Source organism: Pollicipes pollicipes, unplaced genomic scaffold (genome assembly GCF_011947565.3).
Source record: "Pollicipes pollicipes isolate AB1234 unplaced genomic scaffold, Ppol_2.1 Scaffold_3663;HRSCAF=4297_pilon_pilon_pilon, whole genome shotgun sequence".
NCBI classification, from domain to species: domain Eukaryota; kingdom Metazoa; phylum Arthropoda; class Thecostraca; order Pollicipedomorpha; family Pollicipedidae; genus Pollicipes; species Pollicipes pollicipes.
In genome coordinates this window covers 5,377-22,720 of record NW_023596343.1, presented here as the reverse complement: position 1 = coordinate 22,720, position 17,344 = coordinate 5,377, and the positions used below count along the sequence as shown (strand labels likewise).

At 50.1% G+C, this 17,344-nt stretch overlaps 1 protein-coding gene across 1 annotated transcript; it reads right to left on the bottom strand.

The window, feature by feature from the left end:
* Nucleotides 1-6,597: 6,597 nt before the first annotated feature.
* On the bottom strand, nucleotides 6,598-14,710 carry LOC119092916 (putative MFS-type transporter C09D4.1). Its single transcript, XM_037215814.1, has 3 exons — nucleotides 14,292-14,710; nucleotides 13,558-14,252; nucleotides 6,598-8,111 (listed from the first exon to the last, which is right to left on the bottom strand). The coding sequence occupies exons 1-3, from the start codon at nucleotides 14,708-14,710 to the stop codon at nucleotides 6,613-6,615; spliced, it is 2,613 nt and encodes an 870-aa protein (XP_037071709.1). The 3' UTR covers nucleotides 6,598-6,612.
* Nucleotides 14,711-17,344: the final 2,634 nt, after the last annotated feature.

Here is a 17,344-nt window from a genome sequence, read left to right as displayed (position 1 = left end):
TATGTGACAGTACTTGTTCTAGCGCAGCTAAAAATGTAACATTTCACTACAGTGTACGGACAGTTACAGCGCCGCTTTGGAGGTTAAACACTGCTGGCTGAAAATGGCCACTGACATGCCATGAGCACATCCAGAATAAAGCAGCCCGTACGGCGCGAAAAAGGCTATTTCCTAAGGTGTAACGATTCGGCATCCTACAGTACAAACCAAATGTTCCTCGCGGCCACCATCGGTTGCATTTCACAACTTGTGCCCTTGGCCTTCATTTACTGTTAAAACGCTCCTGTTTCAACTTCATAGCAGTTCGCTGTTGCATAATCTTGATCCTTGAAAAGCCCACGCCTTATCATGCAATCTGCAACAGCCAGCGTAAAATTCATCTTTAGATGGGCCAGAAATAGGCGTAGTCTATCTGAGTTGGACACCGCTGGTGCGTTGGCATCCCCTCGATCCGGTATATGTAGCTTGTTCAGCTGACCTAGTGATTTTGCATGTAACGGATTGCTATCTCAATAGCATTAAATGTGCCTGTCCGTTCATGATGCCGCATTTGTCAGTTTTTTATAGACTACCTAACGTACTAAGCGCGGAAAAAGTGAAACTGTGTCCTGTGTCCCACCAGACCGTATCCCAGTCCCTGTGTCCCATCAGACCGTGTCCCAGTCCCTGTGCACCGCTTGGCCTAATCGCAATCTTAGGTGCCTGAAGGCTTTCAATATGTTCATGCTTTCTGTCTGCGTTGTCCAGCCTGCTGCTGTGCGTGGGAGGAAGGTGATTCGGCGGGCGGCGCACTTTCTGTCTGCTTTGTCCAGCCTGCTGCTGTGCGTGGGAGGAAGGTGATTTCGGCGGGCCGCGCACTTTCTGTCTGCTTTGTCCAGCCTGCTGCTGTGCGTGGGGAGGAAGGTGATGCACACTGGCCGGCTCACCAGATCCTCAGTCCGGTTTAGAGAGCAACATTCGGGTGCAGTCTGGAATGATGCCTGGACAGTCTGAGGAGTCATTCAGGCGAAGAGGAGTTCACTTAGACGGAAGAAGGGCTTAGGGAACAAGTACGATCTTGACGTACGAACCACGAGGTGTGATTACGCTGCTGCTAACATAGACCATTTATCGATACTTTCTTTTTATCTTTTATCTCTCCCGTGTCGTTCCCCGAATGCCTGTTGATGGTCTGTCCAGAATTAGTTTCGCGTAGCGTGCGAGACAGCACGTGCAGAAACGACTGAGTTCGTCCGATGGGACGCAGAAGCTATAGCTGTAGCTTCCGCTATTCTGGGCGAAGACCGGAGATCACCGTGAGGCGGATCTCCTGTAATACTGAAAATGAAGAGATATTCCTCTGAGAGACACTAGTGTTCCTGCAAGGTGCACACATCGCGAATGGCCATTATCGTGCTGTGTTGAGAGCAGTCAGTATAATGATGAAGTTTTCCTCATTATGTAATGATCCAGTGGACAAACCAACAGCATGGTCCATAGGCTGATGTATCCATAGCTGATATATCTAACAATCGTCCACGTAAATATATAGAGCACTGATATCCACATACGGCGCGTATCAGAGGAACACACCAGTTTGTCAGCTGGCACGCTGTCAATTACCTGCATTTTTGCAATGGCTTAAGTGGATAAAACTGAACAAAATGTTAAAGCTTAACAAGTTTTAGCTTGTGATGACGCAAAATCATTTTGTATGTTTGCGGACGCAATTGACAGTCCCGGGGCGCAAAATGAGTTCCAACATCGGCGGGCCCTGAAACTCCAGTCATCATTATTATCATTATTGTCATCGTCATCACACTCCTGCGAGATGTTTCCCCCTTGTTCAGCGTATAATTAAATACCAAATAAGCTTATGGAATGCTGTTCAAGCGAAGCATTACATGTAAAACCGTGTCCTGCCAAACTAGGCGTAGTATGTAAAGCAATGCGAAAGGTTGTGCCTGCTAGGACTCCAGATAGTAGAAATTGTTTCGGAAATCGGAGGTACGGGCTCGATTCCCTGCCGTTGCGTGCCATTCTTACTAGGACGAGAGGTAGATGTCGCCATACAGCCTGACCAGCTAGGTGTGTCGTAAAACCCCAATGACGATGACGTTGGGGGTCATGCATAGTAAGACAATTGTGGGTACTGCGTGTTATATTCATACCTAAAAGTAATAAGTGTTAATGTTGTCAAACTACTACCAAGGCGTGCTGCTTGAATCGCAAGTGGATTTGGATTGAAATCGCGCAGCATGGCAAAAGTGATTTTTTTCAGCGTGCGACGATGGCTTTGCTCGCACAGCGTCTATTCCTTACCACGCTATAAGTATTTTTACCTATTTGCTGTTAAAGCATCACGCACTTTTTATCACTTCGTTCACAATGCCCCTTGTACCATACCGTTATTGCAATATTACCGATGAGACGCTTTTCGCGTCGCGTGGTGGGTGAAACAAGGGTTATCGGCATAAAACGAGATAACAGTTATCCGTGTATAGATAAAACCCCTCTTTGGGGAGGATGCCACCGTTTTTGTACTTTTCAACTCATAGCCTCTTGAGACGCGTCCGATTCGATCAGTGGTACCAGTTGTCTCTGGAAACTATGGACACACCACCATGAGGGTAATGCTTTTGATATTCTTTGCTTTTTCCAACGCGTGCATTTTGCGTACACAATGCACTACTCTGGCCGAAATGTGGGCGCAATAAACGCTGCGAGAGCTTGAAATAGTCTGTTTTTTTTAAAAGAAATGCGCATATGAGGCCATCTTCGCACGAATTTTACGAAGCGTCATGCTGCGCTGTTGATTTCTCCCCTGTGGCGTTAAAGGGAATGTTTCACATGTTGAGATATTGGAGCAAGCACAAATGTGATGAAACACGCCCATTTATGACTGTTGGTATACTTTTAAGTAGGAGAGAAGGTTGCAGACTGAAAAGTTCTCTGCCTTGTAAATATGCTCCTCAATGCGTCATGGCTTGATTATGTCATCGTACCTCGCACCGCATTGATTGAGAGCCAGTTGACGGCCGTTACATCTGGAAATCGTGCTCACGAACGCCAAATATGAACACCTCGACAAAATCATTTTTCCTGGCCTTGATCGCTACATGGCATATTAAATGGCAGGATTGCAATGACGTCATTACGACGTCATGAGTGTGGAGGTGACTTTGAAATACTCTGCCCGAATATTCTTCCCATTTTCGCTGGCGTGTGACTTAGAAGCTAGAGGAGCTTAGGTCTTAGGAAGGGCAGGATTGTGAACAGCACCGAAAGATCTTCAAGATGGCTGTTTCAGTTAAAAATCCCATATAAGTGTGGAACGCTCCCTCTTAGCACGGTGACTTTCCGAAACGCACGTTGGCTTTGGGAGACATTGTTTACTTGGATGCTTTGATGTTGACTTTGTTGCTGTGTTCACATAGTAGGAATAGGCCAGAGACATATTACATGATCTAATGACGTACTGGCTCAAAGTTCCACTTATTGCTGAATGGTGCAATAAGTGCAGGTGCCGCTGAGACATCGCAGCATCGTGTTCATGAAGCACGTGTTGCGGGTTACGTCATGATAAAGCCACCGACTTCATCTTGTCGGGTTGCCAAGATCTAAGATCAGACATTCAAAAATCGCCAGAACGGGCGGATTCATGGTCCGCGCACGACAGCACGTGAACGGATGCACACTCTTGCCAATTCGATTGTTCGTTTTCTTTTCTTTCTGAATCGAATGGTCCCGTGTCACTGCCGCGCCTAATCGTTAAAATCTGGACTTGGTTTTGGCTATTTTTATTTTTTCTCATAAATTTGCGTTTCCCATGTCATTGCATTGGTAAATGCTATATTTCGTTACGCGTGCAATATGACCGGAAAATAACCTTCGTAAGCGAATGTCCAAAACAACACACCTTTGGTGAAACTACGCATCTTGTTACTAAAACTTATAGGAAGGTGCGACTGCAATTGCAAATATATAAGCATCTAGAAGTGGTGAGGGGCCGCGCATGGTCCGCTTAAGTCGACATTTTGGTATTGTTTCGTGGCGTGATGACAAGTGGCGACGCCGCCTGTGTTAATCCTCTCTTGAGTCAATCAAAATAAGCATTCTAAGTCCAAAGCTTCTATCTGGGAGTATCTCACCCTCACCAACACCCAGTCCACAAACGACGTCCATGCGTGCGGCAGTAATGCGGTGCTTCAGTGTGTCTCTAGATAATGCGACTCTACTCAGCAACAGACAACTCCCGTAAAAACAGTTCATTTAAATAGAACGGCCATGACCATGCGGTACGGTAATGATGTGGCTTTCGTCATGATCACCAATGGGAGGCTTATACGGCATGGTATCAGGGGCCCAGAGACTAAACCAATACACAAGGAGAGAGCGAGGTCCCTCGCAATCTCCGGAACTGGCTGATGTAAGGCGCGCGTTGTAACGCGTTAGGAATGACTTATATTGGGAAGTATCCAATCACGTGACTCACTGAAGTCCGTTAGTTCAATCAACAAGCCTGATTGTTCTAGTTTCCGACGTTCCAGATGGCTTGATTTGAATGACGTATATTTCTAGAAGGTTGGATGTTTCCAAGTTTTTCTCATTCTAGGGACTAGGCGGTAGACTCTAGACTCTAGCCTGAGAGCTCTAGGCTCTCATTCTAGAGGCTGCAGCCTCTAGCATTCTAGATAACTGGTTTTGAATTATCTTTTTTCCCAGAAGGCTGCTACTCGCCTCAAAATTACGTATGTTGTTCAGTGCATTGATGAGGATCATTAGTCACATAGATAACACGGTGTTAATAGCCTTTCCTCGGAGAAAAGCGGGCGAATTATTCTGCTGTTGCTTCGAAAAAGAGATATTGCTGAAATATCAAGTCATCTATATCTCCGTTTTGCTGGTTTTTCTCCGCGGAATAAGGCTATTATTACTGTTTTTCTCTACTGACGGATAAGATGCCCTCAAATGTTTTTCTCATCCTAGGGGCTTGTGAGAGTTCGACGGGTTATATGCCTGAATATATCTAAAGGCGTTTTCAGGTTTCCAGATGTCTAAATATACACCCACCCATATCTCCATTCTCCTGGTTTTTCTCCGCGGAAAAAGACTCTTACTGCTGTTTTTCCAGGAAGATTAAATGCCCCCAAATGTTTTTTCTCATCCTAGTGGCTTGTGAGTGTTCAATGGGTTGTATGTCTAAATTTATCTAAAGTTTTTCAGGTTCCTAGATATCTTCGTGTCGCGCGACAGGCATTGCTAAACAGTCGTAAACAACGTAAAATGTCCTAGATATTTACCGGTTAAAATCAGGGGGTCTGCATTGGAGAACACCTTCTGTGAGATGCGGCAAAGCACCAAGCTTTAGCTGTTCCCTAATAAAAATAAGACGTTCTATCCCGAGTGTTTGCGTCTTGTCGGATGGATGCTATGAACGCGTACCTGCTCAGTTTTCCTTCTTGTTTATTGGCTTGGTCACGAAGCATGTGGTCTTCAATGTGGTCCTCCGTCCTTGAAAACACTCAAGGTGCCACTAAAATAACTGAGATCCAAACTATCGTATATCTTGTTTTTACTCCTGAGCACACTGTCATGGTCACAAGCATGTCACCAAGCGCACATGAACGTTGGTCGTCGTGAAAACCGTTGTGTTTTCTGCTTTGGAAGTGTAGCGACACGAGGTCAACACTTAGCCCTGCGGGTCACCAATAGGTGGCGCTAACGAGTGCTGTTGTGTGTGTGTGACATTGTGCGTCGTGTGATAACTGTGCGTGTCTCCATAGCTTCGCTGCACTGTTAATGTTGGGTAATATGAGTGGTATGCCTACCACAGAACGATTGCTGGTATAGCTATTGTTTGGCCGCTTATTCCATTTTGACTAACATAACTAGGCAGATGTTGGCTGCTGTCGAATGATGCAGTCGAACCGAGCCATGTCGATGATAATCTATTGTGTGCAACCAGACAACGCAGTATTATTTATTCTTCGTGATCAGACATCTGTCCCTCTTATCCTCTATCCCGCTTCATCCTGCATCCTCGCGACACCCCGCTTGTCTGGGGCAGGCTGCATGCGTCAGCCACGGGTGGGCCGAGAGCCCCGTGGGAAGGGGAACCCCGACTGGGTACTCAGCGCGCATACGCGGGTTAAAGCCCGGCGGTTGGCCCCCCAGGCACATGCCAATGTGCTCCACCATTAACCATTTTCCTTCATCCCAAGACCCTGAAATGATCATTTCTGGTCGAAAGGGCTCTAATCATAAAAAAACAATCTTCGTGATCGGTCCCTCTCGGGACGCGTTTGCCTGTCTGTCAGTCCGGGCCGGCACACCCCAATGCCGGCACTGATGTTTCAAACCGGACCAGCGCAACCAACGTAGCAGTGCTAGTCCCGGCTACTCAGCCGCAACCAGCCGGTTGACAGCCCGAGTCCTGAGGTGCAGGTGATTACGCTTGTGTCGCAGTGCACGGGAGCTCGGGTTGTCAACTGAAGAAAACTACAGGGCAACTACTGCCACCCTTCCCTTTCGTCGCCGAAGACAGCGACGTGCGCGACAGAAGTACCAGAGTCGACCTTGAGACGTCTTTATTTTTCAGATAATGTGTAAATGATGTGAAAATGCCGAACCTTACGTTTCAATTATGTCGTTGACGTAACACTCGTTTTGCCTGTTGGTCAACTTAGTTTCCTGGCTTGCACTCCTGTCCGGTCTAGCTTGCTGTTCCGTCGGAGTAACCGATTGAGTATTTTCGAGTCCCATGTCTGTGTTTGTGCGCCGGTATACTTCCTTCGTTTTGATCATGAGAACTACTGGCATTGCGCACGAGAACACCAGGATGTAATTAAGCCACACCGTATTCTCGCTGAGCGGCTTGATGAGAAACAGGACGAGATAGAGCGCAGACACCAGGTTGAAGCAAAAGCTTATGATGGCGCCGATGACGTCCGTGGACACGGGGTAGCTCAGCTCGGCGGCGTACTCGAGGAGGAGCGGCGACGTAGAATACGCGAACGAAATCGACAGCAGCGTCGAGCAGTAGAGCATTGACAGTGAAAAGGGCAGCCACTCGGCGATCAGCGCCAGCTGCCAAACAAAGCAGGCGGCTGCACAGGTGAGGAGGCCAATGATGGTGGCTTTCATGTGGCCCCGGAACATGTCTGTCAGACGGGCCACGACAAGCGCCGACAGAGAAGAACTTATGCCCGCCCAGAAGCCTAGCCAGCCGGCCTCGTCTTGGGTGACGCCTATCTGCCCAACATTGATATCCAGCACTCCGAAGTAGGCCGCCGGAACGCCGAGTGAGAGGCTGTACACGGCTACCACCCACGGCAGGTCAGGAGCTTTCGCCGCCTGCCGCAGCCCGCTCCAGAACGACGCGGTGGGCGCGGCGGCGCTAGCTGATGGCGGCAGCGGCGGCCGAGACGGGTAGTACGCGAGCGCCGCCAGGAACAGGGCGGCCAGAAACCCCGCCTCCACGTACATTAACGTCATGACGTCATCCCTGGTGGCGTCAGTGTTGACGCCGTCCGGCTGTCGCACGATCAGCGGCCCGATGAGGAAGGCGCCGCTGCCCCCCAACCGGTTGGCGATGCTGGATAGGCCAGTGGCCGTGGTCCGCTGCTCGGTTGGGAACCATAGCGCCGAGATATGGGGCGGCACCGCCATGGCCATGATGCCGGCGATGCCGTTAAGGATGGCGGCGGTGAAGGCGGTGGCCGTGAAGACGCCTTGTTCAGATGATACACATCGGACAGCCGTGCCAAGCGTCATGGCACCGGCCATGGTCAGAATGGCAGGCCGCACGCCGTACTTGTCAAGCAGCCAGCAGTAGGGCGCCATGAACACTGCAAAGGCCAGACAAGCCATGTCGCCCAGCATCGAAATGATGGTGTTGTTCCATTTGGGGAAGGCTGCCTGTGCAGCTTTAGTGATGGGCCCGAATGTGTTCCATATGGCGCACTGGGAGAAGCTTAGCGCCGAGTACACCAGAAGAATATACCAGCGTCTCCGGTACGTCCTGAGTGCTGCTGCCCTGTCGATGGTATCCGCGGCATGGGTCCGTCCCGATGACTCAATGCGGCCATTTTCTGTGCTTTTCTGAGCATCCGACTGTGGTCCAGACAGGTCTGCCGACAAAACAACAACGCGTGTTTGTCAAACCCGTCATGTGAACTGCGTTTCTGCACTAGGGTTCGGGGGAGGGGGGGGGGGGGGGGGACGAGTGCGTCTAACACTGGCTAACTGATTTGTTTTTGCATGCTCTGTTTAGCCGACACATTTCCTGACGCTGAGCCGGCGCGATGCACCATGCACCTGGTTTGTTCTTGCTGACGTCAGCGCGAGGCCTATTCGTATGCGTACAACACTAGCTGTATGACGGGTGCTTGTCTATCAGCGCAGTGCTGTTTGTCAGGTTTTAATCCATTAGAGGGATCGTGACGCACGTCATCGGACCTTCTTTTGTGAGCGCCTGCGAGTGCCATGGTCATTGAGTGGTCAGGACCATGGCGAAAGCAGGGATTGCCCCTCCCCTCACGTGGGAGCCGAAGGCGCAAGCGAATCGGCTAGTACGCCCTTTAATTGTCTGGTTGTGTCAGCCCACAGAGGTCAGAGCGGCCCAACAGGTCACAGCGGCATCACATGGCTGTCATGCGTCATCACATACCAAAAGAAAGGGAGCGACAGGGACGTGCAGGGGCGTGCAGACAAAGACAGGGACGTTAGAGAAGGCTCATGTCGTTTAACCTCTTCGTACGCCTGTTGCCGCAGGCACGTCAAAAAATATTGCAGTGCCTCGGTAATAGAGACTTACCTGTGAATCCTGGCATATTTCGACTGCAGCGTTACTTGCCGGCGGCGGCGCCTGGACTGTTGGAGGGTGTCGCGGACAGCCGCCGACCTCAGATTCGTCTCGCACCAGTGACGTAGCGCCACTGCCCCTCCGCCGGCGCCGCTGCCCGCTTATCTCCGCCCGGGGCCGTCCGTGCGTACCGGGTTCGGCTGGGACGAACGCACCCAGCACTGGCGCACCGGCGGCTACCGGCCGTCCCCCGACGTGCCCTCGCCACTGGCGCACCGGTGCCTACCGGCCGTCCCCCGACGTGCCCTCGGCACTGGCGCACCGGCGCCTACTGATCGTCCTCCGCCGTGCCTTCGGCACTGGCGCACCGGCGCCTACCGGCCGTCCCCCGACGTGCCCGCGGCACTGGCGTGCCGGCGCCTACCGACTGCCCTCCGACGTGCCCGCCTCGACGCTCTTGACGATTTGCTGTGGACTTCCCCGATAGGAGTAAAGCCGTTTATTTGCCTACGTCCGCAATAATAAATCATGGTTTTGTACCACACTTATCTGCGCTTTAAGTACACTGATTGCAGACCACAGGTCCTTCTGGACGTTTACTGGTCCAGCTCGCGGGACAGTAATGGCCGTGCACGGGACTCTCACAGATTATCTCGAGGGTGGGGAAAGGGCTTGGGGGTTGGAGTGGTTGGCGCAGTCGTCGAGCTGCGCGCTGAGGAAAACCAGAGGCACGGGATACGACTCCTGCGGTGCTTGCCCCTCTTCGTAGGAGATAGGCAAGTAAGCTGAGTTCGTCACAAAGCTCCAATGACATATTGGCATATTACCGGTCGTCGTGTAATGTGACCGTCGAGCAGCTATCAGTAAGTGACCATCGAGCAGCTATCAGTATTGCGCCTAGATTGGTATTCAGTGCCGATGTAATGCTTGCACGATGTAAATTAGCTTTACTCGCAACCGTGTCAGGAACACAGCGATGTCGCCAGGGTATGGAGGCTCGGTGAAGGGAAAATGTGTGGGGACATAAAAGTCACATTAGAGGTCCTACTTGACGGGTTTTAGCTATGCAATGCTTGACTGATGTCCGCGTGGCCTAATTCCACGACCCGCTTTTCAGGAATGTTGTCATCTTTGAAGGGCAAGCGTGTATATGACTTGGCTACTGTAATAACAGACAGCGACGAGCAGGTCTCTATCGCTAGCCAGCCGTAAAGATAAAGCCATCACCCAGCGCTGAGTGCGACTCCCGTCAGCTTTTGGCGGTTTAAAAACAAGCTCTGATCTTATCTGTCGATGGGGTGGAAAAAAGTGATTGTCATTCGTGCTTTGCCGCAGTGTTCGCCGGTTTGTTTCGTTCGGGAGCCTCGGGTGACAGGTGATGCTGCCGTCCCGCCTAAGAGGACATTTACCCGTCATCTGTGTTGGCGTTCTCGTACATCTGGGGTAGATTCAATTAAGTACTTCCAAAATGTCAGCCCGCTCCCGCAACTGCCAGAAAGGCTTTGTTTGCGTTAGGGTTTCTTCCCGACAGCTTCAGATGTTTGCGGTGCCATGGAATGGGTTCACTATTCGGCAGTAGTCAGTTATTCTTGCATGCCCAGAAAGTATCCGTTTGGCGTTTTTTTGTTTGTTTGTTGTTTGACAATGTTTTTGCAATTATTCAGTTCCGAGAACCGCATCTAAAGGAATGTCAGAATGCCACGTTCTCTGCACTATTCGCCAATTTATCTCGTGTCCAAAGTTTGCTGGCATTGCTCCAGTGGCTGTATCATGACCATTATGTCCCATCGCCTCTTCTGACATCAAAACATTCGGAGTGTCTGACGAGGTTCATGCAGTTCGTACTTCAGCCCGCTTCGAAAGCTGTGCAAGGCAGTGAAATCCGATCGAAGTTTCGGGCGTTGCAAATGCAATAACGTTGATAACGTTGCCGGCGTTTAACGCCTAAGCAACGCTGACTGCGTTTCCGAAGGCGATAGTTGACTTGCTGGGGTCTCCCACCCATCGTAGCGCCAGCGTGGCGATTTAACAGGGTCATGTATCATATTCTACTGAAACATGGGAATCAAGGGTTAGGTGATGCGTAAATCCACCTGAAAAGTATTAATTCTCTCTGACGTATAAGTCACGATATTTGCCGCGAAGCATTTTGGTAACCGAAACTGATATCGATGTGATCTTAGCGCCTCAGCACCCATCATAATGTATGAAATATTGTTACCAAGATATACCTCACGACAGCAAAATTTCCGAGGTTTCTAAAACATCCGGATGTTTAAGTATATTATCCCCAGAAAAATCAAAAAATCTCGGGCGAATAAAAGCAATGGGATACATTTTACCCTCCTCGGAAAGAGATCGTTGAACACATGCCACCTGTTCCGTCGGAACCTTAACTATGCATCCCATCCGGAATGTATTTGATAATTCCCCTTAAAGTCGCCCTTGGCATCTCATCAGCCGTCTGTTGCATCAGACAGTTCTGGGATCGCAAGGCGGTCCCACACTCTGTGGTTGGTTTAGCCGGTCATCGAACGATCCCGTACTTGCATCACATCGGTTGATTATCACATTATTTCCGAAACATGTGACTAGGAACCATTCCCGTTGGAGGCAGTATATAAGGTTTGCTACCACGTACGTTCAGTGCTGATACGCTCACTAGATCTGAAGACGCAAGGCTGCTGTTGGTTGTGAACTTTGTGGCGTTGTGTGCGTGTTGGTGAGTACTTGCTACTGTAAAATAGAAACTATGGACTGACAAAATTCCTCTTTGTCTGGACTCGCGAGGACTGGCACGAGCGAGGTCGTAACGAGCAAAACTATCACGCAAGTAGTTAGAAATCTGCTACTAATATGATCTGCCATATTTTTGCATAGTACAGCAGTCTATTTTTTCGAGATCGCGAAGATTCGCAAAATGGGATTAAAAAAGAAAACTCACTCATATCAATGTGGGAACAAGGAACCTCGTGACAACAGTCCAAGTCAACAGTCATTATTTCAACATCGCATGATGTCGGTTCTGAACCTTTTGCTCCGCAGATACCACTTTTTCTTTGCCAATTTCCAACACAAAAGAAATTTCCGAAGGCTCAAGTGTCTGAATATGCTTCCCATGGCCCTTTTGTGAACATGACCCATGCTGAAGATAGTCAAAATATGACTATTTTCACTCATTTTGGCTTTCGGACGGAATTAAACACCTATTCACCAACGGGCGTGGGGATCTAATGCATTGGCAATTGCTTAGATTTCTTCACAAATAGGTGCTAGGGGTATATATATATATATATATATATATATATATGTGTATATATATATAACATATGTATATATATAGATATATATATATACATATATCTATATACACATATATATACACGTATATGCATATATATACCTATAAACATATATAGATATATGTATGTATGTATGTACATATGTAGGTATGTGGGTATGTACCCTGATGTTATTTGTACCATTTGACATGACGTTGAAATGCGTTTGGCGCCTTAGCGCAAACAAAAATACCTGAAATGCGACCACCTAGTATATTTGTGGATTATAGAACTTATTAAATACATTAAGTGATAGCGCTAATGCGGGTGGATTAAACAACGAGCTAGGACAGAGCTCAGCAGGCTATCTTTACACAGACTGACAATGGCAGAAAAGTAGGCACATAACGTACGTAGGTTTTATCCAAGCCAAACGGCAAAATAGTCCGCATGCAACACACGTAGGTTTTACCGAAGCCAGTGGATATCCGATGCACACTGGTGAAGATGAATGATAAGTTGCACCCCTTCTTCATTGCTTTAAAACTGGTCCCGGCTTTCCGAATCGCCCGAACGGATCACCCACCTTCGTTGGACAGCATGACCAGTGGTCAGTTTTCCTGCTCCAGTTGGAACAAACCGATGGTGTTTTTGGGTGGCTAACATTATCTGAATTGTAGTAAATTGTGCAGGAAATTTCTCGGCCATGGCCGCAATCCCGGGTTTGTATGACTAAGATCGAGATACTGGTGACCATTGATGTACGCAAAAGTCGTACATGTCATTGGCTCGGAAAGCGTGACCCTTAACAATGCGGGTCTGGCTCTCTCGGGTCACGGCTCACCTCATCTTCTCAGTGGCGTCACTTGTTCTTTTACCGTGAGGTGCACCGAACAATTCCACTCAGCAAGCATTCGCCAATCGGTGTGATGAGATATCTCTGTAAGTAGTTGGTAGGCCCCTGAGCGGGGTCACTGCCCTTCCCTCCCGTTTTTCCCGAAATAATTTCTGACTCACTTCCCGGTGTTTTTCCAGAATAATTTCGGAATGATGGGGCATGGCTGTGTTAAACTTTGCTCGTTTGTCAGCAGTTAAAAACCCGGTCTATTGCGCATGTCAGCAGAATCACGCTCTCTACTGCAATCCCCATAGGGGTTGTCTGAGAAAGTATTCACAGAGTTGGGCACACCGAGCTAAGATGGCGATGCTCTTCACATTAGAGATGATGTCACGAGCGTGAGGTCTTTCATGATGAGGTCTTTTAATCGCATTAAGAGAGGTCTAGTCGCTTGAGAGGGTGGAACGGCAGATCCAGGTATGGTAGAGTTTATTCCGTTGGATACTTCACCGGCAGCTGGTGCAGACAACGAACAGACACAGTCATCACGGGTCTAATACGTTGGCGATGCTACCTTCTCTTTGCTGTCGGGCATCTTACATTACATTTCTTCAAATATTTCTAAATGTGCCCCCCTTGCGAAGGCTGCACACCTCCATCTTTGCCAACTTGCTGTTCAGTCCCAGTGGCGGCGTCAGTGCTGATGTGCCCCAGGTCTGTATTCGTTCTCCGGTACACTTCCTTGGTTTTGAACATCAGAATCGCCGGCACCGTGCACGACAGCACCAACACATAGTTGAGCCACAGCGTGTTCTCACTGAGTGGCTTGATGAGGAACAACAGCAGATAGAGCACCGCCACCGAATCGTAGCAGAAGCTCATGATGGCGCCGATGACATCCGTGGACACGGGGTAGCTCAGCTCGGCGGCGTACTCGAGGAGGAGCGGCGACGTAGAATATGTGAACGAAATCGACAGCAGCGTCGAGCAGTAGAGCATTGACAGTGAAAAGGGCAGCCACTCGGCGATCAGCGCCAGCTGCCAAACGAAGCAGGCGGCTGCACAGGTGAGGAGGCCAATGATGGTGGCTTTCATGTGGCCCCGGAAGATGTCTGTCAGGCGGGCCACGACCAGCGCCGATAGGCAGCAGCTGATGCCCGTCCAGAAGCCTAGCCAGCCGGCTTGATCCTGCGTGACGCCTATCTGCCCAACATTGATGTTGAGGACCCCGAAGTAGGCTGCCTGGATGCCCTGCGAAATGCTGTACACGGCTACTACCCAGGGCAGGTCTGGAGCTTTCGTGGCCTGCCGCAGCCCGCTCCAGAACGACGCGGTGGGCGCGGCGGCGCTAGCGGATGGCGGCAGCGGCGGCCGAGACGGGTAGTACGCGAGCGCCGCCAGGAACAGGGCGGCCGTGATGCCCGCCTCCACGTACATCAGAATCATGATATCGCTGCGGGCGGCGTCTAAGTCCGCGGCCGGGTCGGCACCCCCTGGCTGCCGCACGATCAGCGGCCCGATGAGGAAGGCGCAGCTGCCGCCCAGCTGGTTGGCGATGTTGGGCAGGCCAGTGGCCGTGGTGCGCTGCTCGGGCGGGAACCACAGCGCCGAGATGTGGGGCGGCGCCGCCATGGCCATGATGCCGGCGATGCCGTTAAGAATGGCTCCGATGAAGGCGGTGGCCGTGAAGACGCCTTGTTCAGATGATACACAGCGCACAGCAGTGCCCAGTGCCATGGTGCCGGCCATGGTCAGAATGGCAGGCCGCACACCGTACTTGTCAAGCAGCCAGAAGTAGGGCGCCATGAACACGACAAAGGATAGACAACCATGTCGCTCAGCATTGAGATGATGGTGTTGTTCCAGTTAGGGAAAGCTGCCTGTCCGGCGTCAGTGATTGGCCCGAATGTGTTCCATATGGCGCACTGCGAGAAGCCGAGTATCGAGTACAGCAGAAGAATGTACCAACGCCTCCGGTACGTCTTGAGTGGTACTTCGCGTTCGCCGTCACCCACTGCAGGGGTCTGCCCTGATGACCCGTCACTGACGTTCACTCTGCGAGTTTGGACATCCAATGATGGTTCTGACGAATCTGCGGGCAAAGCAAGCAGCAATGTGAACACAACGCTTCTGCCAAGCTTCCCAAGGCAAATGGCGTGCGTGCTCTGCTGGCTTATGTGGAGCGTGTCTACACAGTTCTGTCGCAGTGTGTGTTTTGTTCAGGGGAGGGTCCTCCTGACGCAGGGCCTGTGCGGCGTATCAAGTGTCGTGTTCGTTAGCATCGTTACGTCTAACAAGCATCGTTACGTCACACCTCAGTGTGCCCGCTGTGCGAATTGCGCAGCCTCTGGTTGCATATTATCTCCTGCTAGTCGTCAGGGTTACCAACCATTAAGGACGCAACCGAGGGGACAATTCCCAGTCCAGTTCGGTGCGCTAACACGGATCAGTATGGAGAGTTTAAGTGGTTTTGAACGTAAGAATATGCTTTCTTTCGACGTGATCTGTGAAGCACCACGAAAACATGGACGGTGTCTCCGCTGTGTAGACTTACCCACGAAGCCTCCCATGGTTGGGCCTCAGTGTTGCTTGCTCACAACGGTATTGGCTGCTCACTTGCTGAGGTACGAACGTTCACGCAAACTTGATCTTTTCTCGTGGGCCGGAGCAGGCGGCGTATCACCGCCACTCCCCCGCCGACTGCGTCGGGTATCTTTGGGCCTGTTTGCGGTGCTGCCGGCGTCGATGGCGCCGTGCGGACGGCAACGCGATAGCACCGTCGTCGGCGCAGAGTCACCGCCGACGGGGGCCGCGTTGCACTCTCGACTGTGCACCGCCCTATCGCGACTGACGCGTATCGGGCTGGCCCGCAGACGCCGATGCGTTGGTCACACGTATTGGGTTCACTCCCACGCCGTCTATCTTCGGACGTGCCCGGCTCAAGGCCGCGTTGATTGGCCGCCAGCTTTTTCCACGGCGGTGCACGGTGGGAACATTAAGATATGAACCGGAATGAGTTAACTACTGCATACTGCTTCCCGAGTTGGGGCTTAACTTGCCGTGCGTTCAGTGATGATTGGACTGGCAGGCAGGACAGGCTTTGATGGCAAGAAGCCGCGGGACACGATTTGTGAGAGATTTATAGCGTCAGTACGAGAGATCTGCACAACAGGTCATCTGCTTTCACTGCCACGTCACTGCTAACTGCCCTTAGCTTTCTTTGCGCTGTCACTCTTATTGCCGTCAATTCAGGGTTATCTTTGGCAGGCAAGGCTCATTAGGTCCTTTAAGGGCCATAACATCTATGATATTGCTCGATAAACACACATCGTGTCGCTGTGAAATCATTGGACATTGGTATTTTATGTTGTGGACGCCGATTTATTGGCTTTTAAAGCGTTGCAGTCGGCATAAATTTCGGAAGCTATTCCATGACAAATATGGATGTCAGCAGGTCTTGGCTCTGTAACATTCTGTCGTTCGACCTAACCTTAGCGTGCTATGTAGCTGTTACTGATGATAAACCTCAAGAGCAGGAGCATGCCATTACAAGGCTTACGATGATGAGTCCTTGCTACGTTTTTGGCCATCACCCTTTTATTTCTTGTCCTTGGCACTGCTTTGACACCGCTGCTTGTGCTCTGAGCAAATCATCACTGATGCCACAGTCAGGTACAAGTGAACTCTGGCCTTCCGGGAGGTGAAGCTTCGAAGGCGCCAACGTTCTTCCAAAATAACGTCTGAATTGTTGAAGCAAGATGTGGGAATTTTGGGCAGCTGAGTTGACATGATTTCTACACAAACTGTGAAAGTTTGAAGTTTCTGGTCTTAGAGCTCAATTTAGGATAGTTTCCTCGTGGACGTGTCGGTACCATACTGCTCAAAACTGAAAGAGTACGCTTATCTTCCGAGGAAAGGCACTCACCCAGATTTTCTAGACTAGTTTTGCTATCTTCATCATTTAGAAGCGGTCTAGCCACTTTTGCGAAGTCAAATCATCCTAGGTCATGCTAGGTCAAACTGTGACCTTTACGACTATATTGTAAGTTTCATTGTTATTTGATTAAACCTCATGAGCACTGGTCTTAAAGCTTTGGAAAACCTTTCTAGCATTTTTTCTCTCTCATTTATGTTGATTGCTTTGTTCTTGATATAGCTGAGCTGATCAATCCAACGCACCTCTGACCTGACCTGACATGACATCGAATGTCGCAGATGTCAATGTTTGCTTCCACCCATGTGCTATTTTTTCCCCAGAGCTATTCAACGCAGTCTTCTGCACTGATGTGGCACGGTTCATTATTGAGATAGCGGGATAATACAAACACCGACATGACCCTTATGACCTGATTTAACCTCTCTGGGGTCACATTCAACGTTGTTTAGTCACATCTATCTAATCCCGTTCGACGGGCTTTCTAATGCCGTTTTCTTCGTCAT

What these genes read in the sequence shown, in the direction of transcription:
- LOC119092916 (XM_037215814.1), bottom strand. Translation starts at nt 14,710, where the DNA reads ATGGCGCCCTACTTCTGGCTGCTTGACAAGTACGGTGTGCGGCCTGCC. An exon ending in CTGTTCCTGGCGGCGCTCGC is followed by an intron (nt 14,253 to 14,291) that starts GTACTACCCGTC and finishes GCCATCCGCTAG; the next exon opens with CGCCGCCGCGCCCACCGCGT. An exon ending in GCAAGTTGGCAAAGATGGAG is followed by an intron (nt 8,112 to 13,557) that starts GTGTGCAGCCTT and finishes TTTTGTCGGCAG; the next exon opens with ACCTGTCTGGACCACAGTCG.